The 17,734-nt window shown below is 31.3% G+C and overlaps 1 protein-coding gene across 1 annotated transcript in view; it reads left to right on the top strand.

Moving 5' to 3' along the window:
• NDUFS4 (NADH:ubiquinone oxidoreductase subunit S4) overlaps positions 1-17,734 on the top strand; it is an 83,717-nt gene that overhangs the window by 42,322 nt on the left and 23,661 nt on the right. The window contains exon 3 of the mRNA XM_079145578.1: positions 13,521-13,693. Within this exon, the coding sequence (XP_079001704.1) occupies positions 13,521-13,693 (173 nt within the window). The remainder of the gene's footprint in view (positions 1-13,520; positions 13,694-17,734) is intronic.

Raw genomic sequence — 17,734 nt, 5'->3', positions numbered from 1 at the left:
TATATGAGGCCATTGGCAGCATAACATGACATACTATTTTACAGTAACTTTTTTTAAATAAATAGGAGTATAATGACAACTGTATATAGTAAATACATAAACCAATAACAATCATTTATTATCACCATTTTATTGTACATAATTACATGTGCTATACTTTTATACAACTATCAACACAGTAGGTTTGTATATGCCAGCATCACCACACACGTGAGTAATGTGTTGCACTATATGATGTCTCTTGGAGATAGGAATTTTTCAGCCCCGTTATCATCATATATGCTGTTTGTTATTGATTGAAATGTTATGCAACACATGACTCTGTTAAGAATCACATTATATATCATAAATACATAGTTTTCTTATAAAAAATAAAATAGTAATATGTGGAAAATAATATAGTAATATGTGCTGAGTGCAGTGGTGCACACCTGTAATCCCAATGACTCTAGAGGTTGAGGCCAGGAGGATTACAAGTTTGAGGCCAGCTTGGGCAATTTAGCAAGACCTCTCAGAATAAAAGGCTGCGGATGTAGCTCAGTGGTAGAGCACTCCTGGATTCAAGTCCCCAGTACCTCAAAATAAAAATACAAACACATTGTGGAAACATTAATTTAGAAATGATAAAATATGAAGGAGAAAATTAAAATTGCTTTTTCAGTCTTGGTTAAATTACTTCTTATATGAATATTTAAACACTAATATGCAGCATAATTATTGTTTTTTCTACACACAGTTATTGTTGTAAGATCTGAGAAGAAAATCTTTCATATTTACTCACAGATCTACTGTTTCTATTGCTCTTACTTAGTTCATAAATATGTACACTTGTGTCCCTTTCCTTTGACCTGAAGAACTCGTTTAATATTTTTAATAGTGCATATCTGTTGGGACAAAATCTCTCAGCTTCTGCTTATCTGGAAATGCCTTTATTTTGCCTTCCCTTTTAAAATTTTGTATCAGCTTTGACTGCCATAACACAATATCATAGACTGGGTGACTTGAACAACAGAAATGTATTTTCTTATAGTTTGGAAGGCTAGAAGTTCAAGATCAAGGTGCCAGCATGGTAAGGGTTGTATTCCTGGATTCCTGGTTTATATGAGAGAGAGAGAGAGAGAGAGAGAGAGAGAGAGAGATGCAGCATAATATTAATCACTTTGCCATTTTTAAGTGTGCAGTTTAGTAATGTTGACCACATTTATGATGTGCAGCCATAGCCACTACCCATTTCCAAAGCTTTTTCATTATCTCAAACAGAAACTCTATGCCCATTAAACAGTAAATTTCATTATCCTTCCCCCAGCCCCTTATAATCTCATTTACACTTTTGTCTCTATGAATTTGCCTACTTGAGGTACCTCATATAATCAGAATTGTCCTTTTGTGACTTCTTCATTTAACATGTTTCAGGGTTCATGTAGCATGTGTCAGAATTCCATTCTTTTTGAAGGCTATGTAATATTTCAATGTGTGTAATACATCACATTATATAATGATGGATATATGGGAGTTTTTTCACCTTTTTGCTATTGTGAGTAATGCTGCTATGAATATGTATGTCCATATATCTATTTGAGTTCCATTTTTCAGTTTTGGGGGGTAGATACTCCAAAGTAGGATTGTTGGATCATGTGGCGATCTCTGTTTAACTTTCTGAGGAACTGCCATACTGTTTTGGAGTTAGTTGCACCACTCTCCACCAATGCATAAGGGCAGTTTTTCTACATTTTTATCAATGTTTATTATTTTTCATTTTTTAAATAATTGCCAGGTATTTAGTGGTAGCTCATTTTTATTTTGAATTTGCATATTTTAATGACCATAACGTCGAGCATATTTTCATGTGTTTCCTAGTGATTGCCTATCTTTTTTTGAGAAATGTTGATTTACATACTTTCTCCATTTTGAATTTGGTTGTTTTTGATGAGTTGTAAGAGATTTTTATTAATATTAATAATATTTTATCAATGTTATTGACTAATATTAATACTCTATTAGATACCTTTTGATGAATGAAAATTTTACTTTTGAAATCCAGTAATAAATACAGAGACTGCACTAGTCTCTGTATTTTTCTTTTGTTACTTGTACTTCAGTTTTCATATTTAAGAAATCTCAATAATATTTCCCTTATGTCAATAATATTTCCCTTATGTTTTCTAAATTTTAGAGCTTCAGCTCTTATATTTAGGTGTTTGATGCATTTCAAGTTTTAATTGTTGGATATGATCTAAGGTAAGCTTACAACTTTACATTTAGTTCTCCAATTTTCTCCAATTTTCCTGGACTATTTGTTGGTGCTTTCCCCTTTGAATGATCTTGGCACTCTTGTTTAAAACCAACTGACTATTTATGTAAGGGTTTATTTCTGGGCTTTCCATTCCATTGATCTGTGTGTCTGTTTGTTCAGTGCCATTACACACTGGTTTAATTACCAGTATAATTAAAGTTTCAAAATTAAGTTTTGAAATCAAGATGAGTGTGTCTTCCAACTTTGCTCTTCCTTTTCTACATTGTTTTAAAATGAAACTTCTGTATGAATTTTAGGATGCATTTATCTATTTCTGTGAAAAATGTCATTGGAATTTTGATAGGGATTGCATTGAATTTGTAGATTACTGTGGGTAGCATTGTCAATTTTAACAATATTAAGACTATTGATCCATGAACACAGGATACCTTTCCACTTATATATTTAATTTCAACAATGTTTATATTTTGCAGTGTACAGATTTTGAAACTTCTTGGTTAAGATTATTCCTGTTTTAATCATTTTGATACTATTATTAATAAAGTTGTTTATGTCATTTCCTTTTCAGATTGTTTTTGTATAGAACATCGCTGATTTTTTGCATCTTGTTAGTTTTCTGAATTTATAACCTCTAACATTTTTTTTGGTGTAATATTCGAGAATTTTCTACATTTAGTTCATGTAATCTGGAAACAAAGATAATTTAGTACTTCTTTCCCAGTTTAGATGCTTTTTATTTTTTTCTTGCTTAATTGATCTAGCTAGAACTTCCAATATTAAATTGAATCGAAATAACAAACATGACCATCATTGTCTTATTCCTAATCTTAGAGGAAAAGCTTTTAATTTTTTTCATCTTCTTTTATCATTATTCCTATGTGTGTAATATGTCTTCACTAAGACTGCTTTTTGAGGTTATCTTTGTATCTTTAAACTTCAGAAATTTGATTATTGTGTGTTTATGTGTGATTTTCTTTATATTCACCTTGCTGGGGAGATCCTTGGATTTTTTGGGAGGGGAGGTGATTTTTTTGTTTTCATCAGAGTTGAAAATCTTATAGTTATTATTTCTTCAGAAAATTTTCTGCCTCAATTTTTCTTCTTATTCTGGAACTCTAACACTATTTTTTATACTGCCTATTATTATACAGCTGTTCACTTAGTTGTGATTTTTTCTTCTCAGTCTTTTTCAGCCATGTGGTTCAGTTGGTTTAATTTCTATTGCGCTGTCCTCAAGTTCAATGATCATATCTTCCATAGTGTCCAACTTTTGTTAATCTTATACAGTATTATTTTAGTTACATATTTCAGTTCTGGAGTTTCTATTTGGTTCTTTTCTGTAGTTTCCATTTCTCTACTGAAATTCTCTATTCGTTCACTCATTTTGTCCATTTTTGTATAAATCTTTAAACATTTATAGCAACTGTTTTAAATTAAATCTTAGAGTTAATCTCATCATCTTCATTGTTTGAGGGTATATTTCTGTTATTTATGTTATTGTAGATTTTTCTTTGGCAGATTATTCTTTTTAGGTATGTATTTAGTGATTTTTAAGTGTGTAATTGATATTCTTACTGCTTTTTTGGGTAGGGAGAATCTAGTCTTTGCTATCTTTCTTTATAGAGTATTTTGTTTCAGTAGCCAGTTACTGACTGATCAACTTGATCCTTGCAGTGATTAATAATAAACATTGTATAGATGGGTTTAGAGTTGTTAGACTTCTGAGGTTTGACCTCTCCATTGAAAGCTTGGAGAATTCAAAGTGCTCCACTTGGGCAAGTTTCTCATTACCTATCTTACTTCATGGTCTCCTTTGACTCAAAGACCATGCATTCCTTGTGTAATTCTTCCTTTTCAGAACTTTGCCTCATAAATGTCTAGTTTGCTCAGTATCCCTGAACTCCAGTGACCTTAGCCTTTCTGTTCAATGAGAATGGTGTGCTCTGCTTAGGCATCATCTCTCTGCACTAGTCTAAAATGTGCCTCAGTAGCATAAGGCTAAGACAATTGTAGGACTACATTTTGAGTTTTCCTTCTTTCAAAAAACTCAGTACTGTACTGCCTGTTATCCAGTTGTTCCATATCTGAAAAGTAGTTGCTTAAAATAATTTTCCAAGTCTTAAATTTGTATTTGTCAGGAGTGGTAGTCTGGTACCTATTATTGCATTATGGATGGTAACAGAATTCCATGTACTACATTGTAGCAATTCCTTTGCAATAATGGCTTTGTTAATGAATCCTTACTTTTTTATCCAACCTTTGATGGTTTGCTCGATTATTGCTCTGTTTTATCTCTAAAACATATTACATGTATGACTTAATTTAGGCTGAACTCAGCCTAAACTCACTGCTGAACTCAGTTCTCAGTAATTGAGTCAAAAGTATGCTTATTTCCAGTACCTTTCTCTGCCAATTTTACTTGACGTTATAATTATATAATTTAATTGAATAATATAATTTGATGCTACATGAGGACAAGACAGTTCTTTCTATAACAGTTCTATTGAATACTTTGAAAAGACAATAAAGGTGATTTTCTAGTGATGGTTTTCAGTTCATACCATCCCAAAATATGGCACCTTGGGTATACTGGATATTTCACAAAAATGGCAGCAGCCAGAAAGTCACTCTGGTCTTCCCCACTGCTCATCTCTCTCCCCGAGTAGTTATACTTTTTGTGAGCTTGTGTTCAAAGTTTGTTTTAAAACAAAGGCTCTTCTAACCTTTTCCTGAAGTAGCCTATGGTCTTTGTGTGAGACATTCCTTCCCTGTATATGCTTGGAGGACAGGAACATCCTTATCTCAGAATGTAAAGGACCACAGAGAACAATCTGAACAAATAGGGCTTGCTAAGTGTCCCCCAATTCATTGCCATTGAATCATACCTTTTCTATATTTTTCTACAACTATCCAGTCTTTATCAAACCTATAAAAACACTCAGGTTTAATTGTTACTTTGGGTCTTCATTTCCTCATGAAAACTCCTGTGTTATATAAAACTTACATGAAAGAAATTGGTATGTTTTTCTTTTGTTAATCTGCCTTTTTTTAATGGGACCTACTGTCATGGTAAAGGAAAAGATATTTCCCTTCCCTCTGGAACAATTTCATCAAAGTAGTTGGAGCGGAAACAGTTGTAAAAGATTGTGTTTTAAAAAGATGTCATAAAATTTTAGATTTTGGACTCATTGTTTTACGGTCATCTTTAAATTCTCACTTTACACTGTAAAAACGAAAACTAAATTGTAGGGGTATATTTTGTTGAAATTATAGTCACTATCAAAGAAAAGGCATTGCCTTATATCAGAAGTTGAATAAAAGAATTTACATACATAATTTTTGTGTTATAGTACAATGTTTGAGTTGTATATGTACGTGTACATGGGCACAGGTGTATGTGTCTGTTACTTATATGATCCTGTTTTCACTGGTGTTTTCATTTAACTGACCAGATACCAGTTCCTAACAATAGAAAGAAGAATTCTATTGCACAGTTTAACTTTTTTTATTGTGCCAAGTTAATAAGGAAATTGACTTGCACTTTTTAAATATGCCTCTTTGCAATCTAGTATGACTTGCATATCATTGCTTCATGATTTTTTACCCCCTATGTTGCCCAGGCTGGCCTTTGAACTCCTGAGCTTTTGCCCTCAATACCTAGCTTATCTCATTAATGTTTTTTTAAAACCGAAGACATTCAACTTTTGATCCATTAAGTTCATTTCTATTATTTCTAGCTTCCTTTTCAGATTTAATTTCACTTACTGCTTAAACTATCACTTGATAGTTCAGAAGTTTATGTATGTTCTGTTCCTTTGACTTATTTATTCAACAGTTATTTCATAGTTAGTTCTTTGCTACCATGCCTTTTGTTTTCATAACTTATGATACATGTTGTTTTGCACTATATTTCTGCCTTTAATTTACCACCGGGGATGAAGAGTACTATTAGATTAAGAAAGTAACAAATTGATTCTCTTCAAAATTTAATGTTATGTAAGTGATAAGTGCCTTGCAAGTGGCCAAAACTTTTTTCCCTTTTATTACAGCTTCTTAAAAGTTACTGTCCTAAGCTAGCTATATGACTCAATGACTTAAAAATCCAAGACATTCTGGACTATTGGGTTAAAGAAAAGAAGCCATTTTAGATATTAAAAATTGATCATTATTATCTTATTAACTATTTAAAAATGACATTAGTTTAATAATTTCCAAATGTGTCGAGCTTACTGGTTTTCATTAAGGCAATATTGATCGTGTACTTATTTGTTAAGTATAATTTTTTTTAACAACTTAACTTTCAGTTGTTACAAAGTTAGAAAACAGATAGTTTCAAGTATCTTCTAAAAATAAAAGAAGTCTTGCAATAAATTTTTTTGATTTGGGGGAGGGATTATTTTAGGTCATTTTTAAAAAATTGTGGCATTTTATCATAAAATAGCCTCATGGTAGACTTAATTTGGCTATACTGTGTGTCAGTAATGTTCTCCTATAGGGGAAAAGTAATCTCTTTTCCACACCCATCATGAGGTTCATGTCTGACACCCCAAGGAAAATTATACATTATGAGTAGCAATATGAAATTTGACCTCCTTTGGAAAGTAATTGGATAACATGTCAGGGACTATGGAAATTCTTAGGACTTTTGTCTCAGTAATTCTAGTCTTAGTGATTAAACTTAAAAGAATTAAGTGACTAGATTTTCCTTGCAGCAATATATACTTAAGCAATAATAACAAAACTTGATTTTTCAGTATAAACAAATAGGCTAAGAAATTATGACATATTGACTTAATAGAGCATTAATGAAGTCATTAAAATGGGATCTTAAGACTGGAAAACCACATAGGGAAATGATATTATTATGTTACTTGGGAATGATCAATGCAGTATAGCTATTAAAGCTACCGTAAAGTGGCTATGCATATGGATAATTATTGGTAGATAGTACAGTTAACGAGACAGTTACTAGGGCATTTCACATAGGAATGTTGTTTTAAAATTTTCCTCTAATATTACTGTAATGTTTAATAATAGCTTTTAAAAGTAAACATCCTGAAATGATATTCTGCCTCCCTCCTTGGTCCGGTATTTTCTAACTTTCTTCCATCTTTGAAACCAAATAAGATCGATCTCTTATTCATGTCTGAATTTCATCCTTCCAAACAGTGGTATGAAGTAGGTTTCGTTCTATAGATTTTAGAGGAAGAGAATGACATACAGTGTTTAAGCAACTAACTTGTGAATACCCCTCAGGTAGCAAATGATAGAGCTTTGATTCCTCCAGATTAGTTGGAATCATAATTTCCTGTTCTAATATTGAAGTAGAATTATTTTGTTATTCCCATTCTCCTACCCCATGGATACATAGATATAAACTTTTTAGATTCAGGAATAAAGTCTTATCATTATATCCTTTGCAACCCCTAGGCTACTTAACTTTGCATACAGTAGAATCTTTGAATTTGAATTAAAACAAATAAGTAATGGTAAATTATCTTATTCATTTTCATGAATGTCATTAGGCATCTCCATATGTGCCCAGTACACTTAAATTTACTTAACATATTGTACAGTTACTGACATAAACAAGAAATGAAGATTAATCCCTTAGAAAAGGAAAAACTGAAGTTTTTTTCCCTGCCCCATACTTGAAGCTACTAATTATAAAACTTTTCTTTAATTACTAACTCATATTTTTCTGCATCTTGACACCAGCTTCCCATTACTTGTTCATCCTATCCTTTTAAAAAGTATCCAGTAATTTTACTAACAGAGATGACATCTATATTGTTGAACATCATATCTATTATCTAATATATAGTATGTACTGAAAAATATGTTGAATAAATGAATCTTTTTGTGGCTCAAGATAAGCACTTTATGTACATTAAACCAAATTTTGTGTGATACAGGAGCCTTCACAAAGGAATACCCAGTATACATTAATGTAATTACACATTATTTAGCCTTTATTTTACATAGTAAAATGATTTACAAAGATGAAACAAAGTTGAAAATTGGAGATTTCAGCCAGTTTGATACAACCTTTTGCTTTTAGCCATTGCTCTTCTCTGGCCTACTCAGAAGTATCTAGGAGTAATAAAAGCATTTTCAGTTTGAAAAACATCTTGAATTCTTTCTCTTTATATGAATTGCAGCATCATTTGCATGATCCATTCCTACATTTTCCACAGTATTCCATTTAAAACCATATTTCTGGTTCCTTGACACCTTTGTCCAGCATACAAAATGTAACAGATGTCACATTCCAGTACTGGGTTGGTTTAACAAACAGAATTTTGTTTTACCTGCCTAATTCAAATTTACCTTAACATTTTTTATTATATCTGAATCCCTGTGACCACTAACTTTTTAGAAGTGTGTAAAGTTCCTCCACAGTAAGTAAACAGGTATGATTATGCTATCTGCAAACTATATTTTAACTTTAAAATTTATTTTGTAAAATGTCATTAATTATTAGACCGTTAATGAGTTTCTTGTTTTAAGTATCTGCAAGTTACTTGAAAGGAAGTTTATATTACGGATCTGAAATTGTTTTTCTTTTAGCATCTTTCATGGTTGAAATAGAATATAAATACAGTCACCAATTGACCAAGAAATATTGTTGTCTTGTATACATGTATGAATATATAACAGTGAATCTCACCATTATGTACAAGATAATGCACCAATAAAAATATGGGAAAAAAAGGCCTTAGATTTAGATCAGTTTAAACTCAAATAAATTTGAACACGTGATTGGTGCTTTTAGCCTACAATAGACCAAATTTCTGTAAGAAATGTTTGTACTTAATGTTCCAGTATATGCTCTATTAAAACTATGACATTGATCAATACTAATGCAATGTTTAGTTAACTTATTACCCAAAAACCTGATAAAAATTTTGCCTTTCTTGGATATACTAAGAAAGCTAGCAAAATTTCATTCCAAAGTGCGAAATCCTTTTATTTATTTCTCTTTATGACTAGTGTAAACCATTAAGGTTAAGTGGGTGGGGCAACCGGAAGTAATTACTAAGGCCAGTGGCATTTTTGTGGTTTAATAAAGGCAGAAGCTAATTATTCAGTTTTTATTTAAGTGAAATGATGCCAAAAAGGAGGTTCCTGCAGAGCAGCTGCACTCCTTCAGTGTTACCCTAATTTACCAAAGACACAACTGTCACAAACAAAACTTTTAAACTTGATATATAGCCACAAAAGTAAGGAGGCCTTTGTTTGGAGTGCATGCAGAAGAACTCCTTTATACAAATCAACCGGCAGATGACGGACAATGATGAAAATTTGATTCTTTGAAGTTATAATAGTCATTGAAATGTGTGAAATTCTGGTATTGAAAAGAGAGCGGCCAGCAAGACTCTAAATCCTGGGTGGTTGCAAGAAGCTTGCTGGGAGGTTTTTCTGCATTTTGACACCAACTTCCCATTGCTTGTTCCCTGCTTCCTTTGTTAAAAAAAAAAAAAAAAAAAAAAAAAAAAAAAAAAAAAGTTGAATTCACACAAGATAAATGGAGACAGTTGATAACCGAATCATACAGTTTTTATATGAAAAATATTTTAAAATTGGTATTTGAAAAAATGAGACACACACATATTTTATATATATATATCTTAGTTTTCAAATATGTTTTCAAATATATAAATTATATATATGTATGTGTAAAACTAAGATTATATATAAGATATATATATAGTTAAGATAACTAAGATATATATATATACATATATATATATATATGTATATATATATAGTTTTCAGGTTCCTCTTTCTTTTACCTAGACTTCAAAAATGGAAGGTTAGCTATCAGTTCTTCCAAAATTTTAAATTATGGAAGAGATGGTGCTGCGGTGCTGGAAGATTAGAACTTTGGAATTATGATATGCTTCTTCTCAGCAAAATTTGATTTGGATGCCTTCATCTGGGAATTATGATTAACTTAGTACCACTTCCTAAAATAGCATATGTATATAATCTTTAATAGTACCAATGTACATTTCATGCATGACTCAGTTGTTTAAAAATTGAAAGTTTTAACAATTCAGTAAATCTATGTATTATCTCTAGAGTAACTTGCTTCATTATAATATACAGATAATTATTATCTGGTGAGTCTTGAGATTATTCACTTGCCAACTCGAAAGCTCATACCTTATGTGATTTAATGCTTTTATAATCAGAACATTTGAGTTAGTATTTTAAAATTATGTTGCCAGTAAGATGAGAAATTATGAAAGGCAATATTGAAAACCTCAATGCATTTCTCTTATAAATAGGTTTTTAGAAAAATCCTATGTGATTTGTATTAGAATACAGAAGTAGAAATCTATGGAGAATATCAGTTCAATATAATTTAAATAATTTGCAGATGTTTTATATGTTGTTTGTGAAAGTATGAGTCACAGGTAACTGAAAATTTAAGGGAAAACACCATGGAAGACAAGTAGAGTTGGACATAGTGCCTCATAGTCCTTTCAAGTGTTACATTGTTTTAATGGAATCTTGGAGTGGGAGCTTTAGCCCATTGAAATGTCTCTTAGAAAACAGGTTCTTCTGTCACTAGCTGAAGCTGTGTGGATGAAATGATAACAATAGAGTGTCTTGATGCATTTTAAAAGTGTGAGAAATCAGTTTGTCTAGACTGAGAGTGTGTCTACAGGGACCAGAAACTGAAGAGCTTCTGTGCCCTTTAGGTGTCAAATATGTGAGAGATGCCAAGCCTTTTTATTCTGCCTCTTTGGCAGCAGCTCAACTGGGTTACAGTACCTTATGAGTCTTCTGCAGGCAAAAATTGATTTTGTGTCAGAACTTTGGCTTCAAAATTCAGACACTTGTTTGCTTAAATGCCAACTTTAAATCAGAAGATATCGATAAATAATTGCTGTAATTTGAGAAGATGTGAAAGTTTGGAAGTGATGAGTTCAAAATGTAAACAGCTTATTAGCAAGTTTGTGATCACATGAAGAGATTTTTCCATCCTAAAATTCACTGTTCTTTTCTACTTTATGTGGTAAAAATCGAAAGACCCTATTTCAATTTTTAAAAATTTTTCATTGGCTTTTTAATGTATGCATCACAATATAGAACTATATAAAGAAAAATATATTTTCTATATTCCCATTTTCCTGAGGCAACTAGTGTTAAGAATTTAACATTTCCTTCATATAGGTAGTTTAAAAAGTCAGGTAACTGATCCTGTTAAGAACTTAGCTTAGAATGGAGGGTTTGCTATGGAATTTGGAGATATCCCACCCCATAATTCTATAACATGCTTCTAGTGTTTGTTCACTTCTTGCTTATCTATGGCTGAGGAAATAGGACATATTAATCTCATGATATATGCTATTAGATTATAAACTTATATGGCAGACTGCAAATATTATAGTGTCCAAAGGAGAACTAAACATTGAGGACCTCCCAGGAGTGGAGTCACTTCAAACTCTTGACTAGAGGACTGTGCTTTAGAAGGTCATTAAAATGTAATAATACTTAAAATTACTTTTATTTGAAATTGAATCTTACAATTAAAAATAATCAATTAAAACATTCATATTTTAATGTACCAATTTCATTTGTCTTCATCCTAGATGTGAAGAAACTTAAAAAATTAATGTAGGCATGTATTAGGAGTGCATATTTGTTTAAATATTTGTATGGATCATTTTGCTATTTGATGGATCATTTCTCTAAACAAACAAGTTGTGACAAAGTAGCAACACCTAATTGGTGCAGATGGAAAAATATGGTGTTAAGCAGGGATGTGTTGTCAACTTAAATAACTTTAAAGAATTGTTTTTTAATCTTGTGGATAGAGAAGCTAGTCAATTCAGAAATATACTTAGTGTTTTCCCAGTACATACTGCAGCTCCAAAACTCCCAAGTATTTATGATAATTATTTGGTTCGTAGCATTGATAGATTAGAACTGCAAATAGATATTAGGTGTTTTAGGAGATATATGATGAAGAAATGAAAATCCATAAAATGGGTTGAATTCTCTAGTATTTACAAATTTGATAAAATCATTTATTGCTAACTTTCTTGGTTTTAACTAGTTATTCAAAATTTACTGTAGTAAGTGAATTATTTATTTTTTTATTTATTTTTTAAATTTATTTTTTTTTGGTGGCACTGGGGATCTAACACAACCTAGCACATGCTGGGCAAATTGCTTTCCTGCTGAGCTCTACCCTTTGCCTTAATGATTTTAAAAAGGTGTATTTATAAATAGTGATATGGTTAACCCTAATATGATTTTACTTTGCTAGAATAAAGTGTTTTGCCTTTACTAACTATAGATTTAAACTCTGAATTACTTATCATTACTAACTGAAGATTTCAACTCTGAATTTATTATTTTGTGTTCTTTTTTTTTTATTTTGTGTTCTGATTGCTACGTTTTGATAAATATATCTAATCTGTGGCATCAGAATTCTATGCACTCTCCAGTTGAACATTTGTTACTGGATAAAAGAATACAAAATGAGAGTTTAAAGTTACTATTTTTTTCGTTTCACGTTTCTGCAAAAATTGTGAAACTTTTTTGCTTACCTTTATAACGTTAGATTTGCGTTACTAGCTTCTCTTTCAGTAGGATTCATCAGAGAGAGGTAAATTACCAATTAAAGTTATTTGATTCTGATTGTTTACGAAGAGGCTTAGTCCTCCCCCTGAAGGGAGTGTCTGTTAAGCAGTTTGACACAGAAAACACTAGTAATTTATTTCTTCCTACTAAAATTAAGTCTGCTTTTATATCCTTTTACTTTTAATATCCACTTACATTTTTTTTCTTGTCTGACCTGTTGAACCTGCCCATAAAATAAGAGCATATTGACTACAGGTTTTACAAGGAGATTCCAGAAATTTTCAGTGTTGGGTGTAGTTCAGTGGTGAGCACTTGCCTGCAATGCATGAGACCCTGGATTAGATCCCCAGCATTGGGGGTTGGGGGGAGTATCAACACTTTGTTGGACAGAGGGACTAATTTTTTCTTATGACTCTTTTCCCACTGTTCCCTAACATCACCTCTCAAATATACCATTTACAGGTATTAGAATGGAAGTTTATGTAGTAAAATATCAAAGTAGTAGTTATATAAGCGAGAAAGTTTATCTCATTTTATAAACAAATGACACATGATTATAAGGATAATAGACTCAGAATAGACATGATTATAGGGAACAATAAGAGTATGTTAGTGGGAATATTAGGCTGTTTGAAACATAACTTGTTTGCTTGTTTTTCTTTAGGATATCACTACATTAACTGGTGTTCCAGAAGAGCATATCAAAACTAGAAAAGTCAGGATCTTTGTTCCTGCTCGAAATAACATGCAGTCTGGAGTAAACAACACAAAGAAATGGAGGATGGAGTTTGATACCAGGGAACGATGGGAAAATCCTTTGATGGGGTGGGCATCAACGTGAGTATTTTTTCTTATAAATATTGTTTTCAGTTTTCTATTTCTATGTAGATTTCTCTTTATGTTGATTTTCAGATTCTTTTATGTAGTCTATGACTATTTTTGACACCACTGTAACCAAACACAGATATGTATTTTTCTTTATATAACTTTTATATACATAGTCAAATAAGTGTGGCTCAGCACATTACACCAGAGATATTATTCTAAATACTATCTATTGGATAAAATGATTGACAGACATTATAAGGATTGTTAGCCTGGTATTCAAGCTAGTTATATTAGTCTAAGATACTACGTGAATGCTAATTTATTGACACTTTTAAACTTGCTTTTAAATGAAAGTAAAACTTCTTTATTTATCTTGTTTGTAAGGAGGTGGGAAATGAGCAAGATCAGAAATTAGCTAATTTGAGGAAAACCTGTAAATTCTTGAGGTCAGTAAATGGCTTTTACAGTGTATTGGAATAAACTCTTCAGGGACATCTTTTCTTGTCAGTGTACCTGAGAGAATTTTTGTTGAAAACCTCTTCCCTATTGGAATTGAAATAGAATTATATGCTATTAGGCAAATGATATATAGGCATAGTTTGTAGATATTTGTATAGCCTTTAGATTTTGTTTTGTGAAATATATGGAGCCTTTTTGTAAATCACATGCTTCTAAAGACTAAAGAAATTAAGGTTAAACTTTGTCCATAACCAGTGATTGCAATATTATGCTCATTCATTTTGAGTCATGAGACTTTAATGTGTTTATCTATATATGAGACTCACCATAAAAAATTTCCAGCAACATTCAATAATAGATCATTGTTTGAATATTTGTACTTTGTATATGCTAAATCGATGAGGTAGAGAGTTGTAGAGTAGAAAAAGTAATATTTTTCCCTCATATCCATCATGGCTGAGGTAGCTGTAAAAAGATAATAAGGATAGCATACAGATTCATTTATAGGAATTTTTATGTGATAGCCCTCAAATGAACACCCAAAGAAACAGGAAGACATGTATTTTTATGCTTAGGTTTGTGAAAAGTTGTGTACAAGTATGATTGGACAAAGCTGGTATGATCTAATGTTAATAAGCTGGGGGAACTTAGTAAAGCCTGTTTATTTTCTTGTCTGTGCCCCTGTGTCTTCAGAGATAAAGACATCCCTTTCCTCTGGGTACAGGGTGGGCACTTCTAGAATGATGATATCATAGGTCATTTCAGAAAGAGGTCAGAGAATTGTTACAGCCTACTTCAAGGGAGAATGGCAAGCAAAGGCCTGAGATAACTTCTGCTTCTGCTCTTTTCTCAACTGCCAAGATGCCATATTTTTGCTCTGCTTGCACAAATGTTTTTATAATCATTATCATTATAATCATTGCTTCTAGAAATATCACAATTAAACATTTGAAATATTTATTATTTATTGCCCTCCTACTTTTGGAGCAAAACTAAACTTACTATGCATAAATATGGAAATACTGTTTTTATTGCATATCGATTGAAAATCAGCTATACTCCATGTTTGGGAAATAAAAGTTCTTTTCAAAATGTAGTTTTTCCAGAGTAAAGTATTTTTGACGTGATAGAACCTCTCTAAATTTGGTTTATCTGAAACATTGTTTTGAATCTTAAATAAAAACAACAAAAATATCTTGATACTTCTTTTGGTTCTGATATTTAAAAGCAACCATTAACATAAAAAAATAAACAAATTATTACTAAATATTTGATTATTTTATTTGATTAAAACAGGGACTCAGGACTGGGGCTCAGTGGCAGTACTTGCTTAGCCCATGGTGAGGCACTGGGTTTGATCCTTAGCACCACATACAAAAAAAGCAAATAAAATAACAACGTGCTGTCCATCTACAATTACAAAAAAAAAATTAAATTAAAAAAAATTTTAAAAAAACAGGGACTCTATTTGCTGATACTGGAATCAAAGTTATATTTTTTTATTCTTAGCATTGGAACACAAAATGTTAGTATTCAGTATTTCTTGAACATGCTGAATTCTTTTCGTGACACATTTTAAGCCCATTTATAAAACTGTTTTATTGGAAACTGAAGATTTCTCATCATCTATTTAATGTTCATCATTTTAACTAAGAAATCTGTTTCCCAGATATATCAATGGCTTGATCACTGTTTGAGTTCTTAGTCTGCTTTGGTTTTATCATTATTTATTTAACATTAACTTGTGGAGTATAGGAAAAGTATTTAAAACCTAGCTAGATAGGTTTGTAATTTTTCCTTTTAATGAGACACTTTATTAATGGGAAAAATGGATTTAATATTTAATATTTTTTGCTATTGGTTAAAGAAATAATTCCTATATATGCTAAAAGAGAACCAACTGTCAATCCTATACCTAAAATATTTTTGTTTTGAAGATATAAGGTTTCATAATATAGGGGATGTGGTGCTTAACTATACTTATTTCCTCTATCTGGTTAGAATCTACCACATGAATGGAGTGGCATGGAGAATTTAATAGACACCTAACCCTGATGACATAGGAGTATTAGAGAAAGTTAGAAGTAAGTCGGATAAAAACCATGACATATAAATATAACACCTAGAGAGATAATCTTTGTATACCTTTGGAGGTTTTTTCCATGCAGTTGCTATTAATACAAAGAAAACAACACTTATGTTCTTGAGCAGTAGAGGTAATGCTACTAGAAAAGGTAATTTAAAGTTATTATGATAATTTTGTGATAGAAGTTTGAAATCTCAAATGTTTTTGATTGAGTGCAGAAGGGAGGCCTTATTGTGAAAGTTGTCTGAATGACTAATTAACATAGGTTGTTTTTTTAAAATATACTAAATAAATTTCATTGTTATTTATGTACAGTATTTTTTACAAGTTTTAAAGGCCACATTTGTTCACATGTAGGTTTTTAAGATAAATGTGCTTGATCTTTGTTTTTAGATTTTTAAATTCACATTTTTAAATACTATATTTACATTTCTTTTTCATATTTGTAGTGGAAGTTTTCTTATGCTGTTTTAATTGCCTGAATCTTTAAATGTTAGAACTCAAAGGTAAAAGGTTTATCTTTGTGTAAACATGAAAAATATAATAAGATGCAAAATCATCCCTTGAGTTTGACCCAAGGTTTTTACTCTTTAACTCATCTTGATCCAGTAAGGTGGCAAAGGCAGGTTTTCGGTTGATTCATTCTCATTTAATACTACAGCTAGTTGCAGTTATTAATTTTATGCTAAGATGGTTATTGTTTCTTTTGTCTGTTGGGTTAATAAATTCTTTTTATTTATTTCTATAAGTAGGACTTTAAGTTTAATAAAACCTAAATATATTTGTTTTTCTTCAGTTATATCAGTATACCTTAGCCATTGACATTCTTGACTATTGAAGGCATCACCTTCTGTGTTAAATTCATTATATATAAAATTATGACTTCCATATTTAATTTAAAAAAATAATTTTCAGTAGAGAATTATGAACCTTGTCATTCAGCTTCTGGAAATAAGGATTTGTTCCATGTCATCATGGACATAGAAGGTCATCTAATTTAAGCAGAGGTGTATGCTAATTTAGATGTTGCTAATTCTCTCATTGCCTAACTATTCACATAGTATACTTGATCCTTAAGCCATAATAAGTCATCAAAGTGGATATGATACTTAGGCTTGTAGATAGTCCTTTGGCTTATAAGTAGCAAATGGAAGTATTATCTGTCCCAATCTTTCTGTCTTACACTGCTCGACCTCACTGCGAAGGCACTTTTAAAATTTGCTTTAATTACATGACTCAATTTTTTTTGTTATCTTTCAATAAAGGATTCTGTCACTTTTCTTTATTGACTTTGTTGAACAAGTAAATGAGTGTGTTTTGCCCTAGAGATGTAAATAGTATGGACATATACAGAATAAATTATGAAAGTTACCAATTACTCCTCTCCATACCTATTAAACTACTCTGTTGTCTACATACCTTCTCCCTCCTTAGAAGTGAACCCTGTCAACAATTTCTGGATTTTTTTTTTCAGTGCATTATGTGCATACATGTGACTTCATAGG

The sequence above is a fragment of the Sciurus vulgaris genome (assembly GCF_902686455.1).
Source record: "Sciurus vulgaris genome assembly, chromosome: 6".
In the NCBI taxonomy this organism is placed as follows: domain Eukaryota; kingdom Metazoa; phylum Chordata; class Mammalia; order Rodentia; family Sciuridae; genus Sciurus; species Sciurus vulgaris.
Note: the sequence above shows the minus strand (reverse complement) of the source record. Positions and strands in the feature narration are given on the sequence as shown.